A 22,563-nucleotide genomic window follows, 5' to 3' on the forward strand; every position below is an offset into this window, starting at 1 on the left:
TACGTTTCCTATAAAATATTGATATGATTTGTGATGGGACTTGCCCTTCTGAACATTTTAATATATTATTTATAAAAATCCATTCATTGGTTTACGAGAAATCAAACTTTTACTTTTTTAACTAAAATGTTTTTAGTATTTTTTCTGCAGTCCTGGTGTATTTCTTAGAGTTGCCCAACTGCCAAATAATTATCTTAAAGCAGTAATTTCTATAATTTTACTGGATGTATTTAATTTAACTAGTTAATTAACTTACTTTTTCTTTTTATAATTGACTAACCGCCTGAATTTATTTAAAAAGTAATGACAGTGGAAACCGGTTATTTAATTCAGCGGCACACTGCGATTAGTTTTCCGGTATTATCGATAGACCTATCTCAATAGCAACTGACTAAAAACTTTGTTTACATTTTAAAATAAAACTAAATAGTTGGAAATACAGTATACAAGATATGGAAATCACACTGGCTCTGATAAAGCCGCACGTGCTGCGGAACACTTACGCGATGCAGCAGATCCGGGCCCTGATCTCCCAGAACTTTACGGTCCTCGACCAGAAAGAGGTTTGCATAACGAAGGAACTCTCAGAACGATTCTACGAGGAACACCAGGGAAAATTCTTCTACCACCGCCTCACCAGCTTTATGAACAGGTTAGCAGACCATTAACCAGTCAATACAGGAAATATCTACTGAATAGATAGATATGTATCTACCTCTCACATTATTTTCATATTCCTAATAGGCTAGATTTAAGGTTCAAATCTCAACGGGATACAAAACATGTGTATCTTTTAACCAAATACTGATAGTTTATCATTTTTGTAAATATTATACCATCATAATATCCTAAAAGTTTTATTTTTAATTGTATATGTAGTTCTTGCTAAAACCTCCCTTTACTGAACCTAATACCATTATTATTACTATAGTTTTCGCAAAAAACCTGCCTTAGCTGGGTAAACCTAATATTATTATTAATAAACATAATACATAATACATAATAAACATTCATTATAAACATATTTCTCCCCCAGCGGACCCTGTTATGCCCTGATCCTTCAGTCGGAAGCCTGCATCCAGAAGTGGCGCAGCCTTCTAGGACCCACCAAGGTGTTCCGAGCCGTCTATAGCGATCCCAACTGCATCCGAGCGTTGTACGGGCTATCCGATACCCGTAATGCCTGCCATGGATCCGATAGCGAAGCATCTGCCCTCCGTGAGATTGGTATCCTGTTTCCAGAGTTCAACGCCGCTGAAAGAAACCGCCAGGCGAAAAAGGAGGCGTAACATCCTGCTTCATCTTTAGAAAGATGTCCTAGAGCATTTCTATTATAAGCTATTTAATGTCAAAGATTTCGAGCTGGCTCATATAAAAAGCCTATAAGGTTGTTAAAAGAGCCACCGAAAGTGTGCTTATTTATTTTTGTTATCCCAATATTATTGTAAAGACATAAAATTATACCAATATTAAGTTAAGATTGTAGTAAAAAGTAGTGATACTGAATAAAACATATTAAAAAAAAATAAAATCTTGTATTTAATAAAGAAACCGATGGATGTGTTTCAAAAACTTTATTTCTTCAATTTCTGGTTTACATAATACAATTCTTTTTTCATTAGGTGGTAGGTACATGTATAGATAGAGATTTTCGATTTGTTCTGGTTACCGTTTAGCTCATTGTAAATATTTGGTAATAAAATTATAAAATTTATAAACTTAACAAATTATATAAATATATATTTATGTGTGTGTAAGTTCTGTAGTATCCCTATAAATAGGTAAAGATATAAATGTTTTGTATATCGGTTCAGACAATTGAGAGCAAAGCGCGAGATTTAAAAAGAAAAACCAAATATATTATCAAAAAAAAAAATGTAAATTCTTGTATTTTGTTTGCAGCCGGCACTTGGGTGCAAGCGAGACGGCACCTGCATCTGCTGTCTTTTTCTAACTCGTGTACGACGAGTCCTTCACAAAGAGCGAATAACCGAAAAAATTTAAAAAAAAATGGCATAGTAATAGTAATCAGTAATCATAGAAGTATAACCGTCTCTCTAAATCTAGTTCTAGCTTTGGTTGCAACGATTTGTCCAAGCAGACAGAGGTCGCAAAAAAAATGTATTTAACAAGTATCCATAGTAGTATTTATGTTTGCTTTCTTTTCCTTTCTTTTTCAATGGCTTTTTCTATTTTTTTGTTGAATTTTCTCAGTGTTTGTTTTCTTTACCTTACTTTGGTATCAATTACAAATCTTTAATGCCTATTTGCAGTCCTACGAATTTCACACGCGATCCCCGACCGCCAGGTGGCGCATTAGTCGCACAAAGTTAGAAACATTCAGTTGGGATGTTTGTTGTTTAGCTTTTGTCCTTTTTCTGCATCCTTGTTGGATTCCTTTTTCCGTTTTTTCCTTATTATCATTATCATTATCCACGATCCATCACACACATATACATATATATATAAATATTGCTATTCCAGCCGATCTTTAGATCGTTAAACTCGTATATAATGTGGGTAAATAGCGCCAACGGAAAATTGAAATGAAAACAAACAAGGATTAATCCGAAAGCTCTGCGGCGAGTGTTCACTTTTTAGGTGGGTACTGTACGGATTGGTGGTACGGATCGATTCCTGGCGGTACTGCACTCAAACCCTAGCCCTTTCCCAAATACCAGGTATTATTTATGGGCCCTGCACTCTTCCAACCGCTTGGCAAAGATATTTTCGACTGTTGTGTGTGTGTTTTTCTTTTTAGTTGTTTCTGTCATTTCTCTTGATCTTTAATTAATAGAACACAAAAATATATGTATATATAGATTTGTTTCGTTTGTATAAACGTACGTACGTATCAACTATGCAACTTGGCCTATGCGCACTACATAAGATACACATATGCATATGTATCCACACTAAATATCTGTATACTCATATATAATCTTTGAATATAACCAGCTCATAGCATAAAAAGACTATTTCAAATAGTTTCTGTTTCTCTAGCACTACTTTGTCAACGACAACGTCCAGTATATCAATATAGGTTGCTCTCAACATTCCATTATCGCTTAACTTTCCATCTCAACCCCTTGGTATCCTGTCTATGTGCTTCACTCCTAGTTTATCCTCGTTTTGTATAGTAATTAAGTGAATGTATTTGCTTCTCTCCTTCCGAGAATGGTGACCCCGTAACTTGAGCACTTTCGGGGGGTTCCTATCACTCGAACATGGCCATCGATGAGGTGGGCACCACCTCCAACAGCAGCTGGAAGAACAGCGTCACCTTGTCTGCGGGTAGAGAAGAATTCGGGATTAGAACTAGAAGATTCTAGGCGATCGTTATAGGAAAGGCTGACCACATCAAATGGTATTATGATCATATCATATCATATGGTATGGTATGGTATGCTATCGTATAACTTAATTTCCCTGAACTTACTCATAAACCTTGGCGTCATCCCGAGCTTGACGAACGGCACGTAGAAGAGCATGCCCGCGAAGATGAAGAGCAGGGCGTACAGATACTCAACGCGCGGGGTCTCGAATATTGGTGCCGCCACGAGATACACGGAGATGACCAAGACCACAACGGGAATGATGATCGGCACTTTGTAGGGCCGGGGATGGTTGGGTTTGGTGTAGCGCATCACGATCAGGGCCAGCATCGCTCCGCCGTAGAATATCCAGGCGGTGAAGCTGAAGAAATCAATCAGCGAATCAATCGTGCCATGCAGCACCATTGCCGAGGCAATCAGCGACTGGAGGCGGGGATAAATACGCACAGAGAAAGATACAGAGAAAGAGGGGAGTTTAGAACGAGGATCGGATCGATACACGGGCATTCACATGGGTGGTCAAACGGATGATAAGGGGGACTCTCAACTATCGGTGATAAGTGGGGTTTTAAGGAGGAGGAACAAAAAAAGGGATTATTAGAGGGATAATAGTTAGATATACAAGTTATTGCTAGGGAGGGGCACATTTGGGACAGTTACTATGTGGTTGATGAAGCAAAGTCTACGGTGGGGTTTACCCCTGGGAGGAGTATTGGATGCTTACGTGGAATATCAGCCCCGGAGCAGGTGTAAGACGACGCACATGCACATAGGAGAGGATGTCTAGCAGGTGACCCTCTCGACTGGCCGCAAAGCACAAGCTAATGATATAGAAAAAAATTAACAAAGATCAGATGTTTGTTTTAAAAATGTTTACAAAGGGAACTCAAAACTTTGAGCTTATACAAAACTGCAATACATATTCACTTCTGTTTTGCTAAAACATTAACATACGTTTTCTAAACAATTGCAGGTATCATTGTCAATGTTTTTACAATCGAATATACTCTTAAAAGATTTCAAGGTAACTTATAAACTTCAAGAAAAGTTAAAATTTCATATTTCAAGTTTCAGGAACTCAATGTTCTTGAATGGCAATATAAAGGTATAAAATCTTTGGGCTAAGCCCCATTGAAAGATAATTTATACAATTTAAGGATGGTTAAAATATCATGTATAAAATATAAGTATAATAATAATACTATGGACAACTAAGAAGCTTGAATTCCATAATTACATCTATAAAATTTGAGAACAGTTAAAATGTCATCGTTTGAAATTCGATAACTCAATGTTAAGAGTATAACAAAAATTTTTAGACTTTGTACTTTATAGAACTCCATAAAGTAAATTTGTAAAAGTTAAGGACAGTCAAAGCTTCATGTATCAAACATCCCAAAGTCAATGTTCTTGAATGAGAATAAGAAGTGATGTTGTTGCAGATTGCAGGATGGTGCTCTGTTACTATATCCAACATTTTCTAGCAGTAATCCTTACCGGCCGGCTGCGAAGAGCGTGCCGTTGGCGCTGCCGAAGGTGCTGATGGTGACGCTGAGGGGCATCAGCCAGGCCAGCGCCCCCAGGATGCGGTTGCCGAAGGTGACGGCCACCGCCTCCGACTCGATCATCTCCTGCGGCGACATGGCCGCCAGGTAGGAGATGTTGATCAGCGCATAGCAGAGCGTCACCAGCGGAATGCCAATGATGATCGAGCGCGGCAGATTCTTGCTGGGATTCTTGATCTCCTCGGTTACGTAGTTCAGGTTGTTCCAGCCATCGTAGGCCCACAGGCCCGTGTAGAAGGCCGTGGCGATGGCGCCCACATTCGGCATTGGGCCATTAAATGCATTCGACAGGTGCTGCGTGTTGCCCTGCATCAGTTTCCAGGCTCCGCCGCAGATCACGACCACCACGGCCACCAGTTTGGCGGCGGTGAACACGTTCTGCACGGCCATGCCCAGGTTGACACTATAGCAGTTCACGAATAGGATCATCACTATGGGGGTAAAAATCCATTCTTTAGTATATTTGGAAATATAATATAGCACAGGGATCAATACCTAAACGAATATGGTAGTGATCCCCAAAATATTGATCTTACCAATTGCCACCAGGGCGACCATCTTGACCACACCCCTGGGCGGATCGCATTCCGTCACAAAGGCCTCAACGGCGTACTGTGCAAATGATAAGCATATTATAGCCATTTGAGATGGCTTCAACACCAAAGTCGATACCCATGAGAACAGAAACGCCGGCGCCGGTCCATAGGCATCCATAAAGTAGGCCCATTCCGCCCCCGACGATGTGTTCATCGTGCCAAGTTCAGCGTATGCCAGAGCGCCTGAAATTAAGGAGGTAAGTATTATAGGTAGGTGTATCAATAATGGTCTATGAGGATCAAAATTATATGACTAGAGATTATATTTTATGAAATTATCTGTGATTTTCTGTTTTGGTTTTGTAAATTCATCAAAGGATCATGGGGTTGTAGATCTTTATAATCAGTATGGTTCCAGAAGTTAAAAATAATGAGGAACACGGGAAAAATATAGGGTAAGTACCTATATAAAATATGGTTCATGAGAATCAAACTCTTTCTTAGATTTGGATGGGTTATTATAATAGATCTGTAAATTTCTGTTCTCATTCTTAAAATTTTAAAAGGAACATAAGATCATCATGGTAGAATACTTTAATTAGTAATTAGTTGGTTACCATAATTAAAAATATACTTTGATCTTATTTCTTTGTTTTATGAAAGGATCTTGAGATCATGTGCAAAATCATTATAAATCAATTTAAGCAGTAACTAAAAGATAACCATAGTTAAGGAGTTCAGGGAATACAAATATTACGTAATACATCCAGAAATTGATGACAACGAATGATCATATTTTAATATATCGACTTCAATATCTTGGGGAACGTTTTTTTCTCCCAGTGCATAGTGCACAACATTGGGAGGTGTGAGATTCCGCGAAAGTTTGGCCCCCTGCCAGCCGTGCAACAAGTTGTGATGAGTGCAGGGTCGGATTTTGGGACTTGGCCACTTGGCGTCGTTAAGTGGGTCAGTTGCACGTGGTGCACGCTTTGGGGGGTTGTTAGATTCCTCATCGGGGTTCGAGTGTTCGAGTGACGGTAGCTTACCCAGCAGAGAGAGCACACCACAGGCAAGCCAGATTATAAAGCTAACTCCAACGGAACCAGTGCGAACCAGTAAACCGGAGGGTGACACAAAAATTCCAGACCCTGTGGATGAGAAGAATGAAAGAGATGCTATAGATATAGATATAGATATTAAGTGTGTGTATATGGGTTGACCGTATTACACGGCACAGCTGCTGTTCGGAAAAAACAGCTGATTAGGACCCACATTGTTTTCCCTACTTTTCCCATTGATTCGCGTATGCTAATGAGGGAGTCTACATATATATATTATTGGGGGTGTTGCAGACGTCATCAGTGGGCGGGCGAAAGTACGGCGAAAGCTCCGACCACGCGGCGAATGCGCAATACTGGTAAATAGTGGGATTTTTGCAGAGCGATTCTGAGAGTTCGGAACTGGAGGCGTGCAACAATTTGGTAACGTGCCACAACTGGCGCCATTGCCTAAGGTCAAAGTGCAGCAGCGATAATAGGCGCTATTCGTGTCATAAATATATATTAGGCTCCGTTACCCGAACCCATCTTTTAAACGGATACAATGGCGGCCAAAATGGTAGGGATAACTAGGCATAAAGGATATTTTGTACATCTAATAAAACTGATAGGAGTTTCGTTTTAAAATTCTTTATAGATATAATACTATACTATACTTTAGGAACTTGATTAGACTTGGTATGGTATACATGGTAGTCCTATTATATTATTAAATCTGTATTATTATTATTAAAAAACTATGTTTAAACAAGATGTTATATATAAAGTAAGAATGAACTTTGAGAAACCCATTTAAGCTGAACTTAGGATGGTTTAAAATCTATCATTTCTAGAAAACTGAGATTACTTCGATTATCCTCCTCTGACCACAACTGTATGGGCTGAAACCACAACCTCCCCCACTTTTATAGGGCCGCCCTCTACCGCCCCCTAAAAATATGCCTGGAAAGTGCCCTTAATCCACGCAATCCCCCGCACTTTCGTTCTCACGTCGATGGCGTATCTATATATCTATACCCTCCGACACCCACAGACAGACTCTACATACATATAGGCTGGGGCCAAAGCTGTGTATATGTACCATGCCGTACATATAGCTAAATTTATGCGTACGTATTTTTGGCCATGCGCGTCTCCAATCTTAACCAAAAAATACAAAAAACGGAATGAAAAAATGTGCCTCAATATTTTTCAGAGACTCCCCGAGAGAAAGATGTTTTAACATGGCAGGAACGGACAGCAAATTCAAACAACAGTATAATCATTTCACACAATCCAAGGAAAATTGCGTTTTCGTGTTTTGAAGGGCCATTTTGGTTTCGTTTTTCCCATAGCTACGACATTCCTGGCTCATGTTTTATGCATTTGTTTTGGCAATTGGGTCGGCAGAAGGCGTCTTCGAATGTATTTTACACTCACCTATCATAGTTCCAACAATTAAAGCCACCCCACTGAAGAGGCCCAGCCTGAAATCAAAGAGAAAAAGGGTTAAATAAAATTCTTAAAGGGGATTTATATATATGTCAAGGGTCTCTGGGCTTATAATGTTTTATCAATGAATAAAAAAATATATTATCTATAGCTTGTTAATTATTCAGTTCAAATTAAAAATATTCTAATGAGGGCACTTGATTTCAAGGAACACTAAAACAAAACCAAAGTCATGATTTCATCATTTAGATCTTTTTAGCGTAGTCTTAAGTTAAATAAATAAATATTCGTAGATAGATGTCAAAAATATATGTGCGAACTTGTTAATTTTCAGTGAGTTGAGCAAATCATTTAATTGACGGCAATGTGTTAAAATCAAATCAAGTGGATAGCGCGTTTTAGCAAAGTAAATAGAAAATGGTTACGACTACACTGAGAACATGTATTTTGTATAAGAGCAAGAGTATGCCAAGTTAATTGTTTCTTCAATCCAAGATTCCAAAAAGATATAGCACCATACTAAAACTTTTTCTGAACAACAACATATTACAATTGATGAAATTATAAAATAATATTATTGAATTTTGTTGCAAGAGTGGATTCAAACTGAATATGCCCTGGTATACTTAAAATATCATTAAGGTACAATATTTCATATATAATACGAGTCTTATCATTTTTTAAATAGTAATATTATAAGATCATAATAGGGTCCTCTATAACAAGAACAGATAATTATAATAAATATATTTTAATTTAACAAAAAAGAATTCCCATAGCTCTAGATAAAAATGATGCATGATAGCTCTATTAGGAATATAGTTCTTAGATCGTATAGATTGGATCTTTAAAAATGATTTAAGACAGATCTATTAGGAATATCTTATAGATAGGTCCTTTAAAAATGTATTGTGCCAGATCTTTAAGGAATATAATTGTTAGATCTTATAGATGGGACCTTACGAAGTGTTTTATGCCAGATCTTTTAGGTATGTAGTAGTTAGATCTTATAGAAAGGCAATTATAAAGTGTATTATGGGAGATCTTTAAGGAATATAGTTGTTAGATCTCATAGATAGACAATTTTGTTGGGTTTGAAAACCATTGACCAAAACAAAATAGAATGAAATGAAATTTTTGGATAAACTGCCGTACAACCGGGGCATATGTTCTATAATATCTTAAAGGGATTTCAAAGGGCCGATCGTTACCTTCTCTCGAGGTGAACAGCGTGGTTCTGCGTTGAGCCATTCCTCTCCAGCGGCTTCCGCATCCGCCCGGTCCCTGATGCGTCGGTCTCTGGCGCTTCGGGCCCTTCTGTCCCAAGAGCCCCATTGGCGCACATGGTCCCGTTGGTCGTTGCTTTTGTTGGCACATTATGTCCTGGAGGATCGCGAGGGATCGTATCGAGAAAGAGAGAACAGAACACATGGATTAGCATTACTCATGGGCACCAGAAAAAAAGATGGGCATCACTTTGATGCATATTTCTTATGAATATAAACAACCGAATCGAAACGAATATATGTATATGAGTATATTGGGACCGCACAATATTATTTCCTGTGTAGCCAGAGTTTATGAATGGACCTATGACACACTAGCACACACACACACACACACACACACCTCTGTTATTATCTGTTGAATTATTTTTGCATGCGTTCTTTTGCAAGCAAAATAGTTGTGATATTTTATCGCGCATGGCATGGACGGATAACAAGTTGCTAAAATTATTTCGCCGCGAATTTCAGCTCTCAGCGAATACGAATATATATATATATAGGTGTATATATGTAGAATATATATATACGAATACAAGAAGTGTTTCAAAAAACGAGAGCGGGCCAAAAAAAGTGTAGCGCAGTGGGCGGCGATTCGCAGGCAACTGTTCGCATCCCAATTCTCGGAGGCGTCAAATAGTCCGCCCGGCGAAAGCTTTCCGAGCGGTACTCGGGGGGCCCTCGGGTGGTGCTCGGGCGGTACTCGGGCGGCCCTCGGGTGACAGCCGAGCGCCGGAAAAACAGCCGACGAAGTGGGAGCACAACCACTTTCTCCAAACGAGACGAGCTACGTTCATGCTTTGTAATGGTACACAGCCAGCCGAGGATAATAATAACATCCCAAGTCAAGGGTTGAGCCATTTCCAAGTAACTGCTCTCGAAAACAGGACCTCATATCATTTTTATCGAGGATAACAATAAGGAGTAAATGGAAATACAAATAAAAGCTTTAGACCGCAAATGACTTGGAGTAACTGGTTTATAGATATCATACCCATTTCTAGCATAGAACCAGCTTTTAAAGAACATATACAAAAACCTATTGTTAAAAATCTAAGATTTGCATTTATTCTCTTTCATTTTCTAAGAACTTTAACTTAAGTTGCAATAACTTAGACTCAAGTAAGCGGTTTGCAAAAAAAGAAACCATTTTTTTATAGATGGGATTATGATGGAAGTATTTTTTTATGAAGAAATTTTAGTCTGCTTATTTTAAATACCTTAAATAAATAAAATATCATTATTAATTAAAGTCCATGGTAAATTATTTTATTTTAAATGGGTTTAGTTATTGAGAAAATATATTTTCACTTAAGACATTTTAGACTGCTTATTTTGGATACATTTTGTATAGTATTATATCACTAAGTTTTATTTACCATAGTATAATCCATGGTAAAGAAAAGAGCCACTATCACAATAAATTCAAAGGAATATCCAATTTAAGCGTTCATAATAAACCGCTTTTTATAATTATTTTACTTATAAAAGAACCTAGTTATGTATCCCAGTACAAATACCGCCGAAGACTCTATATTTCTCGATGGCTAGCTTTATTCTGCCTTGCTGACTACGTGACACACTGCGTATGTGTGAAAGTCCTCCTCCTTCCGACTGATTTATGCAATTCGCTTCGACTGTCTTCGGTTGGTTTGATATATATTTTGATTATAGAATTGTCAAGGTGAAGGCATCCATCCGCTCGCTGGCTCTCTTGATCTCCACCGGCTATTAATAGCTTTGCATAAAAATTTCAAATTGAATTAGTCGGCTAATTTCCCTGGCGACGTCAGAAGGTTCTCACTCGGCGCTCATTTAAATGTCCACTATAGTATAGTGTGGGTATTATCATTCCTGGTCGCCTCCATTCATCGGCTCCTCTCAATTGATTGTTGGTTGCGCATTTCATTTGCCTCAATTGGCCGCTTATTAATGGTCATGTGCTGCTACGAACCACACTTTCACACACCCATATATCTTCTGCCATCGAAAGTCTGGAGGTCTACGTCACTGGATCCCGGGTTCTCGAGTTCTCGTTTTCTCGGGTTCTCGCCCACGAGGCGTCGAAATTTCATCAGCCCAACGAACGCCTGTATATAACACCCTATGTACATTCATAGTTCGAAAGTTCCCCGCACTATTTCCACTCGATTCCGCCACTGGACTTGCCCCCAAAAATCATATATGTACCAAGATAGTGTGCTAAGCAAATAGATATCTGCACGAGCATAAATATAATACGTATCCGAAAGATTTGGATACACACGCCGAAGTGCCTACGTATGCACCAGCACAACGGGGTCGGAGAAATTAGCATCCCATTTGAATTATTAGTAGGTGATTAAATATATATAGCATCATTTTATTTTACAAATCAGCAGATACTATAAAATATGCTTGGTGCAACATTGCGTATGCGTGATATTATATTAAGTATACGTATTCAGATTTAACCGTATTACATTAAGTTTACGTAATCAGATGTAACTAAAAATCTTTTATGTACAATTCAAATACACTCATAAAAATAATATAAATACACTTGTTTAATATTTTTTTATTTACCCCTGGCTTAAATTGCATAGTTCTATTTTGCTGACTACCAGCGTGCGTTTAAAAATAAATAATATACGTCTACACACAGACTCTCTATATACGTGGGCACATAAACATAAATAAACGATTTCTACGTTAAGCTCTCTGTCGTTTTTCAGCTTCTTCTTGCCCAGCTTTTTTTCTCAATGTATTTTCTGTCATAAAAGTCACGCGGCCTGTGTGAATTTTTCGTTTTATTTTTCCCTCTGTTTTGTTGATCACTTGTCGAAGGGGGCGTGGTGGGCGGTAAATGGGCGGGTCGGATACATTACTTCAAGATCTGTGCAAGTCAACAAGTGATCGAATGCCCATTGCACATTTTTGCAAGGGTGGCGACAGAAATAAACAAATAGTTCAAGCGCTCAGTAAATCGATTACCTCAGTTTATTCATGCATTTGAGCACGTCGTATTGTCAGTATTTCCATACTATAAACATTTAAACGGGGCTCATATTCAGTTCTTAGCAGAAGTTCTCTAGAGGCATTTTATCAATAACAATTATCAGAAATAAATTTCGTTTGAGATAACATGATTTTTATTAGGATAAGGATAATAAAGATAACAAAATTGGTAATTTAAATAGTTTTTTATTTTTATAATACTTAGTTTTTATGGTAAAGTTGTATGCATTGTACATTCCTTAGTAATTATTCTGTAGAACTTTGCAGTTTAGTTAATGATATTTTCCATACATCTTCATTAATTTGAATCTCATCTGCGAATACGGCCACTTGACAACCAGCCACTGACTTCACAAACTAATGGTCAATTAAAACGGAACACGAGCCCGTCTCAAAATCCCCCCTTTTGTTGGGTGAGTTCTTTGCTCAGTTTTATTAAATATGATTTTGATTCGACTTCTCAGCTACTCGACACCCCAGACATAAAGCGTCACATGAACTTAATGTCTGCAATTGGATGCCCACAGTTATCGCTCGGAAAGTGAAAACTGATTAAATTCAGTGTGAATACAGCAACTCATTCGATTAGATTTCCATTTGAAGGTATATAAACAAACGCGAATTCTTGAGTTTCATACAGTTGTCCCTCGGAAATTGGAACCAGATTAGATTAAGCTTTTCAATAACACAGATATTTGAATATGGCACCCTATGAATTAGATTACCATTTCAGAACATATACAAAAACGCGAATTCTTGAGTTTCATGCAGTTATTAGTCGGAAATTGGAACTAGATTAAATTCAGCTTTGCAATAATAAAGATATTTGAATATAGCACCCAGTTTGATTACATTTCCATTTGAAAATATATAAACAAGCGCGAATTCTTGAGTTTCATACAGTTATCACTCGGATATTGGAACTAGATTAAATTCAGCTTTGCAATAACAAATATATTTGAATATACCGCCCAGTTCGATTATATTTCCATTTCAAAACATATACAAAAACGCGAATTCTTGAGTTTTTAATTGATACTTGATAATATTACCATATAGCAAATATGGTTCAGAACAAACAAAATTTTGCTTTAAATTTGGTAAATCCTATAGTGAAACAATTCGAATTTGCATAATAGACTAACCACTGTACCTTGTTTTAAGTGAAATGTACCTACGCCTAGCGATGCACGTAGCCTTTGCGGATAATTGTGTGTGGATGTGCGATATATCTTCGTATTTTTAGGGGTCGAACATTATTAGGGCCTGTCGGCTGATTTTCGTCCGCTAATTACTTAGACACTCTAACGCAAAACAAACTGCAAAGATATTAGAGTGATAACAGCAGCGGCAGACGTGATAGGGGATTTCAGAAATTGTCGGTCTTTAAGGGGATATCTGCATTATCATTATCACCCGGTATTTATACCATGCTGATTGGCAACAAATCAATTTAAATTTACCAGCGTCACTACGTGCAATTAATCATATTTTGACACTAGTATGGTATACTTATGGAACTCATGACTCTTGATATAAGTACATCAACGAACTGTATATTATTAGATTAATTACACAATTAGTCTTCATAGTCCAATTGTGTAAAATCTGAATAATAAAGAAATCAAAAGTAAAGCTAATTTGGCAAAAATACTTTATCAATAGCCGAATAAGGAATTTTTGAGTTAAATCTTTTAAATAATACGAATTTGCTCACATTGGAATGTTTGCTATCTATAGACTATCAAGAGTAAACATTTTCGTATTCCCCTTGACTGTTGTTTAAATAATAAGCTAAAGTGATGACTAAGTGATAAACTGACCTCCAAACTAAATTTAAGTTTGTAAAAAGCACACTTGACATATGTTATAAATGTATATATTTCTTTCAGTGCACTTGACCAACTCCAGGGAGGATGGGAAGTCGCATTGCCTACGTCAGCGCCACTAAAATGAGTAATAATCACGCGCTGGTCGGCCAAATTTCTGGGTCGAGGAAAAGCTGCTGCAAATGAATATTTGAAATATGCGAAGCTCGGCGGGGGAAGTTCATGCATCTTAATTGGCAGGCGGCCAAATAAAAAACGATTTTCCTCTGCCGGTCGTCGTTGGTAAATATTTTCAGTTAATTTTGTTGCGGGCGTCGCGTCAGAAATTCTTGAATCGAAATATTCGAATGGGAGAACAAGGACGGATCTACAGATCCTGACCGAAAGTTAGGAACCAGTTACCAGGCCAAGATCTTGATTACTCAGCCCAGTATTTATAGACAAAGATATTTGATTAAAATTCGTCATCGTTTAGGGCTTTTTTAGTTATCAAATATTATTTTAAAACATGAACAAAGGGAACGAAAAATGTATTAGGGTATTATATAAATTATTAAAGAAAATGTTTTATATATTAAACATTTTTTTTGTAATAAAATCTAAACTAATTTCAAATCCATTAGCTAAAAAAATAATCTTTGGATAATATATAAATTTTAACAAATTGTTGATGTCCATTTCTCCTCTTTTCTAAATGAATATGTATTCGAATTTAAATTGTTTGTTTACTTATTAACGTAAGCTCTGTTAATTAAACGAAGCATGCAAAGTTCCCTCTGCTTGTGTCGCAAATTCGTTTGTGCTAATTAGAGCTAAATGCCTGGATGGCCCACTGATGGCTTGATTGATCGACTGACGGATCGAATGTCCGCGCTTCACCTTTTGACACTTGTTTTTGACCAACCATCCCCCCCACACCGAATCAATCAAAGAACTTGGTTACAAGTGTTTGCTTAACCCTCGAGGGACATGCGAGCCACAAATGCGACCGAAATAAACCGCACTCCATTCGCTTAATTGATTTGTTCTGTATCGACAGACGTCTTGAGTTCCAAGTCCCGACAAAAGTGTCAATGGCCCTCTCCCGGTCCCAAGTCCATGTCCAAAATTCTCAATTCGGTTGGCCACTTCTCATAGCCAGAACAGCGGATTACACGTGTTCCCAAATCACGAACTTAAATTTTATGCTAATTCCATAAATTCACTTTCGATTTCTTAACACCTTTGGTTTTTTTTTATAGTCTGTTGCAAAAGTTTTGCTGATAAATCGGGTAAGAACCAGTTGTAATCTATCTGAAACTTAATCGGCGTTTAATTCAATTGTATTGCCACTGAAGCCACTGGCTAACCGGTTACAATCTGCCTAGAAGCGGTTAATGCTAATTGTTTAAGCCAAATATTGTTGGCATAGGGAAGTTATTAGAAGGTTATTGTGGTTTGATAATGTTGTTGTATTGGATATGCATTCAAAAGTGTGTCGCCTATTAGACTGTCATATTTGCATGTTTTTTGAACGGTAGACAGTTATGTATAAGCAAAATCAATCGGGTTTAATTAACCTATATGTATGGTGACAATAAATTATGGTTTATTATGTCTACGAATTGATAATATGGTGATTATTCAGAGATTGCTTGATATTTTTGCGTAACATTTTTTTGGGGATATTGCCGGCTTCAACATAGTGTAATCATTTCATAGAATAATTCTTAAACTTTGGCTTTTATTAAAAAATGTAAAGAAGAAAAAATATGCTTTTTGTAATAAAAGAAGTATGCGGTTTGGTAGTGATATTGTGTTTTTTGTAATGACCCTGCTTGTTCGCGTTATCTGTCTGCGCATGAACATCCCGAATCGTTTTTTGAAATGCTATTATTTCAATATGTGTTGTGCTCCATTTGCGTCAGGCATGCCCACCTCTGCCACCTCTTCTTCAGAACCCGAGCTCCCCTTCTCCATAGTGTTTTATTGGATGCTGTCGAAATGCTGCTCGCCCTATTCTTAATTGAAATGTATCGTTTGTCGTTTAACGTAGCTTTGCGGACCTCCCTCTTCGCCTTCTTTAATTTTTGTTGTTAATTGAGGTTCCGCAAAGCAGGGGAGGGGGGTTCTACGTCTGGGCGGAAGAACGACAAAGTCAATGTCAAGGCGAGCCGTGCACTTAAGGCAAGTGGGTGGCAGGGGGGCGTGTCGCCATTTTGCTATGAACGCAAACTGTTGGAAACGTTCTACTAAAATAAAATATCACCGTAAAGCACACAGCGGAAAAAATGTAATATTTTTATTAGGATCTGACAGCCGTTTATGCTTTTTAAATGTGCCATAAAAATGTGCTATTACCAAGCTCAAAGTATTGCATACATTCTGGCGACCCATTGTGGCGATTCTTAAAGAAGCCAACTAAAAATAGCCGCAATATTTGTTGGATCGATAGGAAATTTGGTATGTGGTTGGGTATAAGAAAAACAAAGATATTGGCATTTGGTCAGAATTTTCTATCATTCAAACTACGTTAGTTGGGTCACTTCTTCTCTCAGTGCACTCCCTTTATAACGCCACTTGTCATTGTTATAACTGTTACTGTTAGTGCTCGCTGTCATTTTTAGCCATAATATTTGTGACACACACATACAGAAAAACCATTCGGGTGTTAATTTTTGACGGGTATAACACCTTGACATTGTCAACAAACAACGCGAAGGTCATCGAGAAAAGTCCGACCACTGAGCAAAGGGCATTCTAGATATACCTATCAAGTAAATATCTATTGCATCTTATATGCAATACTTAAAAAGGTCGTAGAATGTTAATTATAATTTATATAGGTATATCAATATAAATGAAAATATTAAAGATCTGTAAGCTTTACATAATAGAAGAGAACTTCCTTCTCTATAAGAGTTTACGCAGAAGCTTTTAGCCTTTGTAGTATAGACACCAACCCAATAAGATTCTGCTGAATAAGATCTTAAGATCATTAAGAGATCATCTTATAATGGTATAGGAATTATCGTGTAGGGATTGGTTTTTTTGTTTAACACTCATAACAGAGCAGACTAATCCCACCTTAAAGTCGGCAGATAATCGTGTGCTAATCAGTTTTTCTGTCCCCAGTTTTATTACTTTCTTCTTTTTGAACTGGAATCGGTATTTATATAGCGCTGTCGCTGCCTCTTCTGTTGGCATATCAATTTAACCCAATTGATTTTTAATTGACTCGTGACGCGCCGAGCGTTATGGTGGACTGCTCTGCCAACGTCCACGATGATGACGCTAATGATCGCCGTAATAATTACAGAGCTATAAATTCATTTGGATTCGTTTCGGGGCAGCCGAGAATATTAGGCGAAATTCGTTTGTGCAAGGCAAAATAGAAAGGTTATGGTCCACATATGAGATCTCGGGAACAATAAAAATCATTTCGAGACCCAAGCAAATAGCTGGCGAATCTTTAAGTGTAGCCGATATATAAAAATATGCAAATTGATTGGAAAAGGCTTCTAAAAATACCATCGAACAGCTGCAATGGAAAACACGGTCCTGCTTCCGTTTCGTTTGATTCCCGATTTCGTTATCTCTTATGCATGGTGGAAACTGCGGCACAATGTCCATGGGAATAGAAAATTAGAAATAGCTGGCAGCTGAGGAGAAGCCAAGAACACTTTCCTCCTCATGCAAGCTTAATGCCTCGGGTTCGGGTTCTGATGAAATACAGAGTACAGAAATTGGCTTCTCAAGCTGTTGCCAGTGGGTCGAAGAGCGGGGAGCATACAAACACCAGACAGATGGAGAACTTGGGGGGACGCAAGAGGACCTCTTCGAGGCATTGAACTCATTTTTTCCCTGTTCGGGCGCCATTCAATTATTTGTAAGCTTAGCAAGGACACGCACACAGATGAAAGTGCACGAGGACACACACACACACACAAGGGTACATACATCAAGAAACTTTTGTTTGTGTGCGGGCTATGAATTTTAGAGGCTCGTCGTTTTTACCTCTTCCCCACGTCGTTTTTCCCCGTTTTCCTTATATTCCCCAAGAATTCGCCGAGTCTGTTACCTACTCTCTCACTTTAGATGGAAAACTCTATAAATATATCACTTTAACGATAAAATCAGATACGATTTCTTAATCAGATGAGTTATTATTAGAATGATGACTTCTTTTGTCTTAATATTAATACCTTATAGACAGGATGGTATTTTAATACATCACAAAATATAAAAAAATATTAATTATACATTTTCTTTGTATACTTTAAGACTTTCCTTCATAATATTCTTGATATTATGTAGTACAATTGATTTCTTTCAGTAGGATCTCTTCTGTTTGCCTACTCCAATACCTTGTCAGATAGAATACAAACTTAATTAAAAAGTGATTGTCCTTTGTATAGCAGGGATTTTAATGATTCAAACAATTTGTGCAAACTTCTGACGGTTTTCTCATCAAATATATGCAATTTTTATAGGCGACGGCTGCCGCAGTCGTTCGAAACCGGTCCACGTGTCAGTTTTGGTTGGGTATACAACATAATATATACATATATGGATATATGGGGCACGCCCCTTGCCCGGTGGCCACCTGTTTTTATGACACCCCCTCACTTACGCAATGGAAGCCGGCTCCTGGTGACGTTGCCAGCTGCTCATGTACATCCACCACTATATATATATAGATATATATACTTCTGTGGGTATTTATGTGGCCTGAGTCTGGGTTAAAAATAGACAAAGTCGGGAAAGTGGGAAAACGGAAACCGGTATTCTGCGGGAAAGCTCTGCTCACGGGACCTGCGCTGTGGGCCATGTCCTTGCCAGGACATCTCGGCCTGATAGCTGATAACAGCTCGCAGGCTGTGTTATCGCCGCCAACTTTCACTGCCTTTCACTGCCTTTCACCCCATCACGTTCTGCCATTCCTGAGCGCCGCTTCGGCGATGTGAAAGTTTCACGGCAGCTGGGGAATTGCGCCCCCGAAAAAGCACGTAGCACACTTTGCGGGGCTGTCAAAGGGTCTCGCCCCAAGGACCTGCCCACCACCACCCCCTCCCCTCTTACTGGGCAAATGACAAAGCCAAGGACATTACGAGTACGTGAGCACAATGGCGAACTTCTTAGCCCTGGCCCCCAAATTCCGTAATGGCAATGATGCCTTCTCTCATGTTCATTCAAATGAAATCTGCTAACTGCGACGCTGCTCAACCCTCAACTACATTAAATCACTGGCGGAAAAATTGCATCATTAAATGAAAAATGTGATAAAATACAGGATTTAAAATTAAACTAAAGATCACGAGTCCAACATCACATATACAACAAATTTAAACTCAAAGTACATTAAATCCCAGGGGAAAAAATGTCATAATTAAATGAACAAGTCGTAAATTAAATACAGACTTGATCATTATTAAAGAACATGAAAATAGTTAAATTAGAATATAATTAAAATTCAAAGTTTATTAGATCACTAAAAAGAATGTTGAATCATAGTTAAATACAGTCTTTAAAATTAAATTAAAGATTAGGACTCACATTACAATATAATAGAATTCAATCTAAAATGAAACCCATTTTGTATGCTGTGGTAATGGTATTTTAATAAAAATGGTATTTTAAAATAACAGATCTGTTTTAAAAATATAATCATATAATAATTTAATGTTCAAGAATGATAAAATTTCAAATTTTAAAATTCTAAATTATTATGAAACACATTTTTAGTTCCCAAAAAATTGTATTTTAATAAAAAATTAACAGATCTATTCCGAAAATGTAGTCTTTTAATAGGTAAAGCCACATAAGCGTTCCTTGTAGCTATGTAAACCTTTTATTTTTTTTATAGAATGATTTGAAAATACATTTTTTATTACGCCTTATAAAATCATTCATCAGACACCTTCCCAGAAACACGTGGCTATATAAAGGTCTGAATTCTCCGCTTCGTTAAGGCGGCTGGGCAGAGGGGGCGGGGCTGGGGAGGCGATGGGGTGGGACTAACACCGGTACTGCCCCCACACTCAGCGGATTGCACAAGTCAAGCAAACATCATAAGATCCCGAGATCTCAGAGAACTGGGGAGGGGAAACCACTGGGAGACAACACATCTCTCTCTAAGTGTGATTAATGACAGCAATTCTAAATTATTAGCTAAATGCATCAGATCATCAGCCGCCAACTATTTTCGCCTGGGCACAATGAACGGGCAGTACCGCAATTGCTCTGTCGGCGAAAAATAATAGATGTCACAATCAAAGTGCTAAAGATTCTACATATACAGCTTTGTCTGCAAAAGTTATGATGCAAAAATCTTTTTTGACTGGTAATTGGAGAGATCTTAGAGACCCGAATGCTCTTCAAGGTTTTACGAAATTTATAGCCTATCCCCAAGGCGTAAACCCTCTACTTTTTATGTTTAACACATACTATATTCCACTTTTTCCTTTATAACAAATACAAAGATGTATATATTTCATAATATATAAATTTGTACAAGCATTCTTATTTATGAAGATAGTAAAGCCCCTACGAAAGTGCCTAATTATTGCTTTAAGTACAATTTTTAAAATGTTCATAAGTTTCTAGTCAAACTATATAGCCAGGGTTAGGAAAATAACAGTAATTAAACTAAACATGGGCGTTATTTCACTGGGCGTTATTGCACGCCCCCATAATATACACCCAAAAATTCATTCCATACATCCTTTCCACATCCATTTCGGTTCATAAACTTCCAGTTTATTTTCACAGTGCACAGCATTTTGTGTCCGAATTATGTCAAGTGCAAATTGCAGTCACGACAACCCGCACAACCCACAGACCACCCAGTAAAGCCCACCCACGCACCGAAGAATCCCACATTCCATCCCCTTTGGCGTTGCCTTGACTTTGTCCTTGACTCGCTCGACTGCAACTTTTGGGCTTTGAGGGCTTCCGGCTGCCAAGGAATCTCGGCTCAGCTCAGAATGCTCGTTTCCCAGCTGAAAAGCCGGCTTAACAAGTATATAATTAGACCTTTTGCCAGTAATACGTGGGCGGCGCCTATAAATAGGCAGCACCTGCCCACGGATGTCAGAATAGAAATCCGGAATTGGAATCGGAATCCATCTGTCTTTGTACATCTCTGTATCTGAGGGACATAGATAGATAGCCACTGCGACCGGGTTGGGGTACAGTCGGCACCCACTGATAAGCAACCCCGGGCAGCTTTTAACGATTGCGTAACTGACAATGAAAGGGCCGGGGAATGGTGGCCAAGTTTAGCCATCGTAAAATTGCTTTTAGGGACAATAACGTAAACAACCTCAAATGAAAGGGAAATGGAACGAAAGTCGTATAGTCAGTAATTGCCAATATCCATTCAGACGTGTTTGCACTTGCTAAAAGGTAGTGCAAGATATACGAAGGAGTCTAGGATCATCTTTAAATTCATAGCAAAATCCGTAAAAGATTATAATAGACTCGGAATCTATAAAATGTTACAATATTTAAATACCGTGAGAAAACTCCCAAAATACCCAGAATCAATATATTTGGATTTTATATCACAAGCAGAGCTATTAATAAACTCTACCTTATCGATAACGTTTATCGGTTGGTGTACCCTAATAAATCAACTTCAATCATATGTTTAGTTCCCACATAAATCATTTAAAACGTTTAGATTTTTTGTTTGGAATGCTAAACTTTGGTTTGCTAGGGATTTAAGTAAACGTTCCTAAAGACCTTAAGTCTACGGATGTTTAAATCGTAGAAATATCGAACCACACTGATAACAAAAACTAATGTCAATCAACAAGAGCCGCTGTATTAAGTTTATACTTGTTTTTATCAAAACAATTGTCCGTCTTGGGAATAAAAGTCTTTGGAGAGTGTCCATTTGATAGGTTCTTAAAGCGGAATCAATGCGAATTATAGGTTCTAAATGGGTTTTCCCCCTAGGAAAGTCGACTTTTAGGAGGGTGTGTCACAGTTTCGATGTTTATATTGCAATATTTATGAACCTGCCTCTCGGTTTGGACTGATTAGAACAGCTGTTCTGCTGCAATCATGCACATTCAAGCACGCACTCACACACAGGGAAAACCGTTAGCCGGTCAGTAATTTACCGTTTTTTTTCCGGCACATGCGCATGCGCGTCTCACACAAAATTCACACACAAAAAAAGCTAGTAAAAAGCAGAGCAGAAACGCGAAAAAAGCACGCACACCTGGCATCACATGCTGCAACTCGAGCAATTGTTTGCCCGCTCACTTAGCACCGCAGAAAACCCACGAGATTGAATGGAAATATTGCCAATAATCATCACTAGTTTGCGATAAAAAGCGAAAAAAATAAAAAAAAAAAAACACAAAAAAACTAGCGAACGATAACGATAACTCACCATTGGCGTGAATATGATTTGTGTTGTTTGGTTGGACATGCTGATACATGACTTGCTACAGTGCGCCAATGTCGTCACTTTCATGTCACTTTAAACACTGCGAGAGAATGAAAGCGTCGCCCTGCGGCTCTGCGTATTTATAA

The 22,563-nt window shown here is 38.0% G+C and overlaps 2 protein-coding genes and 1 long non-coding RNA gene across 6 annotated transcripts; 2 read left to right on the plus strand and 1 right to left on the minus strand.

Moving 5' to 3' along the window:
• The first annotated feature begins 374 nt into the window (after window positions 1–374).
• nmdyn-D6 (nucleoside diphosphate kinase 6) lies at window positions 375–2,861 on the plus strand. The gene is made up of 2 exons (XM_017070079.4): window positions 375–652; window positions 1,037–2,861. Exons 1-2 carry the CDS (start codon window positions 453–455, stop codon window positions 1,287–1,289), a joined length of 453 nt encoding a protein of 150 aa, XP_016925568.1. The 5' UTR covers window positions 375–452; the 3' UTR covers window positions 1,290–2,861.
• On the minus strand, window positions 1,560–22,563 carry sbm (L-type amino acid transporter sobremesa). 4 transcript variants are annotated; one of them, XM_017070100.3, is made up of 10 exons: window positions 9,558–9,804; window positions 9,140–9,311; window positions 7,917–7,963; window positions 6,486–6,587; window positions 5,573–5,679; window positions 5,437–5,512; window positions 4,833–5,331; window positions 4,060–4,156; window positions 3,440–3,758; window positions 1,560–3,288 (listed from the first exon to the last, which is right to left on the minus strand). In XM_017070100.3, the coding sequence occupies exons 1-10, from the start codon at window positions 9,631–9,633 to the stop codon at window positions 3,218–3,220; spliced, it is 1,566 nt and encodes a 521-aa protein (XP_016925589.1). In that variant the 5' UTR covers window positions 9,634–9,804; the 3' UTR covers window positions 1,560–3,217. The 4 variants fall into 4 exon arrangements, with proteins under 4 accessions (XP_016925589.1, XP_016925587.1, XP_016925586.1 ...); XM_017070098.4 differs by lacking the exon at window positions 9,558–9,804 and adding an exon at window positions 22,421–22,562 and having other exon boundaries at window positions 5,437–5,679; XM_017070097.4 differs by having other exon boundaries at window positions 5,437–5,679; window positions 9,558–9,803.
• On the plus strand, window positions 12,441–14,508 carry LOC118878307 (uncharacterized). The gene is made up of 3 exons (XR_005014812.3): window positions 12,441–12,621; window positions 12,689–12,811; window positions 14,101–14,508. It is a non-coding gene; the product is annotated as an uncharacterized lncRNA (long non-coding RNA).

The sequence above is a fragment of the Drosophila suzukii genome, chromosome X, assembly GCF_043229965.1.
Source record: "Drosophila suzukii chromosome X, CBGP_Dsuzu_IsoJpt1.0, whole genome shotgun sequence".
NCBI classification, from domain to species: Eukaryota; Metazoa; Arthropoda; class Insecta; order Diptera; family Drosophilidae; genus Drosophila; species Drosophila suzukii.